Source organism: Camelina sativa, chromosome 16, assembly GCF_000633955.1.
Source record: "Camelina sativa cultivar DH55 chromosome 16, Cs, whole genome shotgun sequence".
NCBI classification, from domain to species: Eukaryota; Viridiplantae; Streptophyta; class Magnoliopsida; order Brassicales; family Brassicaceae; genus Camelina; species Camelina sativa.
Genome location: NC_025700.1, coordinates 25777977 through 25780479, shown reverse-complemented (window position 1 = coordinate 25780479; position 2503 = coordinate 25777977). Strand labels below are relative to the sequence as shown.

The 2503-nt window shown below is 46.0% G+C and overlaps 1 protein-coding gene and 1 pseudogene across 1 annotated transcript; both read left to right on the top strand.

Moving 5' to 3' along the window:
* Positions 1-1094, top strand: part of LOC104752491 — a 2467-nt pseudogene extending 1373 nt beyond the window's left edge.
* LOC104752492 (probable 2-oxoglutarate-dependent dioxygenase AOP1) lies at positions 1327-2503 on the top strand. Its single transcript, XM_010474648.2, has 3 exons — positions 1327-1721; positions 1811-2138; positions 2220-2503. The coding sequence occupies exons 1-3, from the start codon at positions 1342-1344 to the stop codon at positions 2475-2477; spliced, it is 966 nt and encodes a 321-aa protein (XP_010472950.1). The 5' UTR covers positions 1327-1341; the 3' UTR covers positions 2478-2503.

The following is a 2503-nucleotide window of genomic DNA, read 5'->3' as shown; positions in this document are numbered from 1 at the left end:
CTCGGCCTCGACGGCCTTATCTTGGCTCTAGCTGCTCTTCTCTTCATCATTTTGTCCACTGGCTCTGGCAACGACAGAGACGCCGAAGAAGGTGGAGACTTGGCGGCAGAGACTTCTAGCAACGAAAGAAGCCAGTCTCGCCGGAGGAGACTGCGGCTTCTGTCTTCGATTCCATCAGCGCTCGTAGTGTTCGTAATCGGGCTGGTGCTCTGTTTCATACGCGATCCATCCATTTTCAAAGACCTTAAATTCGGCCCGTCCAAGTTCCATATTCTGAGAATTACTTGGGATGATTGGAAGATCGGGTTTGTAAGAGCGGCTATTCCTCAGATTCCACTGTCTGTTCTCAACTCAGTTATCGCCGTTTGCAAATTATCCAATGACTTGTTTGACAAGGAACTCTCTGCCACTACAGTCTCTGTCAGCGTTGGGGTGATGAATTTAATCGGCTGCTGGTTTGGTGCTATGCCTGTTTGTCACGGTGCTGGAGGGTTATCGGTGCCAGGAGTGGGTTGTCCGTTGTCTTTCTTGGGATAGGGAAACTGATTGTGGGTCTCGTGTTTGGAAACTCGTTTGTAAGGATTCTGAGCCAGTTTCCGATTGGAATTCTTGGAGTACTGTTGTTATTCGCGGGAATTGAATTGGCGATGGCTTCCAAAGACATGAACACCAAAGAAGAATCCTTCATCATGTTGGTATGCGCCGCTGTGTCTATGACCGGCTCGAGTGCCGCCTTAGGGTTTGGGTGTGGAGTTGTTCTGTACTTGTTACTGAAGCTTAGAACGTGAGACTCTTCTTCGGTTACTCTGTTTTCCCGGTCAAATGATGGATCGCAGGTCGATTCTGAAGCTGCTCCTCGTTCGGTCTAACTGTGAATTGCTTGATCAAGTGCTTACTTACTTGGAATCGGTATGTGGTGGTCTCGATTGCATCTTCTGTCTTCGATTCCATCTGCACTCATCGGGGTTGGTGCTCTGTTTCCTGGAGTATTGTTAATATATGGGAAACCATCATTCAAGTAAAAAAGAATACTGTATCAATTTTGCGTTGATATGTATTGGGCTGCTTAATGTGATTGTGATACCATTAATCAACTACTGTATGTACTTAATGATTGTATAACACAAATAATCTGATACACAATTAAAATACTTGATTTGAAGGATGACGCACAAAAGAGCCAAAACCGGATCTTCTCCAAGTATTGTCCTTTATATAAAAGGATCGTATTGAACACTGCTGTGAATGTACAGTTGAAGTTGACGCCTACTGATTACATGAATCTATATATACAAGGCTAGACTAGTCACTAAATTAATCACCTTTTCGCTTTGGGCACCAATGGGATCACATGAGGAGGAGCAATGCTTACCTATCCTCGACTTCTCCCGCGATAAGCTAGTGCCAGGCACGAGTCACTGGATCACGACCAGGGACAAAGTCAGAAGAGCAATGGAGGAGCAAGGTTGGTTTGTGGCAGAGTTCAATGGGGTCACATCAGATATAAGGGAGGACTTGCTCACCGGGATGAAGGAGATGTATGATCTGCCGTACGAAATCAAGATCAAGAACGAGAACCACAAGGTCTCACACGGGTACATGACTATGGTGGTTGAGGATTACCGGATCCACGAGAGCTTGGGGATAGATTATGCAACTGAGCACCAAGCTTGCAAAGACTTCTCTAAACTACTCTGGCCACAAGGAAACGATCCCTTCAGGTAAAAGAAACAAAGACTTGCATTTCTCTCATTCATATTGTCTTGGGGTGGTTGTAAAGTGGTTAACACATCTCCTTTTGATTTTGCAGTGAAACAACACATAAGTACGCAACAGCAGTAGCGGAGCTAGAGCAGAGGGTGATGAGAATGTTGTACGAGAGCTATGGAATGGACGAGAAGAAGCACTCGGCGAGTCATTCGGAGTCAACTCGATACCTGTTGAGGATGCTGAGTTACCGGAGACAGCGAAACGGTGAAGCAAACACGGGTTTTGTATCACATACTGATAAGAGTTTCATGAGTATCCTCCACCAGAACCACGTCGGAGGTCTCCATTTAAAAACCATGACCGATCAATGGGTCCGGTTTAAACCCTCGCCGACAAGATTCGTCGTTCTCTCCGGCATGGGTCTGACGGTGAGTTCTCATACACGGGATCAACCCAAACCCTAAATAAATAAAATTTGAAATATTTGTTGTTTGTGTTTATGATCAAAGGCGTGGAGTAACGATAGGATAAAGCCATGTTACCACAAGGTAGTGATGAGCGCAGATGAGATTCGTTACTCTTTAGGGGTTTTCTCCTTCCACAAAGGCACGATTCGTACGCCGGAGGAGCTCGTCGACGAAGAACATCCCCTCCGGTACAACCCTTTCGAGCACGACGGCCTCCTCCGTTTCTACGAGTCGTACCTCAATTCCCTCAAGAAATCAAGCGAAGATCTCCTTCAAGTCTACTGCGGCGTCAACCCCTGAACCAACGTATTGCTGCTTTAAGTATT

Coding starts and splice junctions, on each gene's coding strand:
- LOC104752492 (XM_010474648.2), top strand. CDS start 1,342: ATGGGATCACATGAGGAGGAGCAATGCTTACCTATCCTCGACTTCTCC. Junction 1,722..1,810: donor CAAGGAAACGATCCCTTCAG/GTAAAAGAAACA, acceptor TTGATTTTGCAG/TGAAACAACACATAAGTACG. Junction 2,139..2,219: donor TCTCCGGCATGGGTCTGACG/GTGAGTTCTCAT, acceptor TTATGATCAAAG/GCGTGGAGTAACGATAGGAT.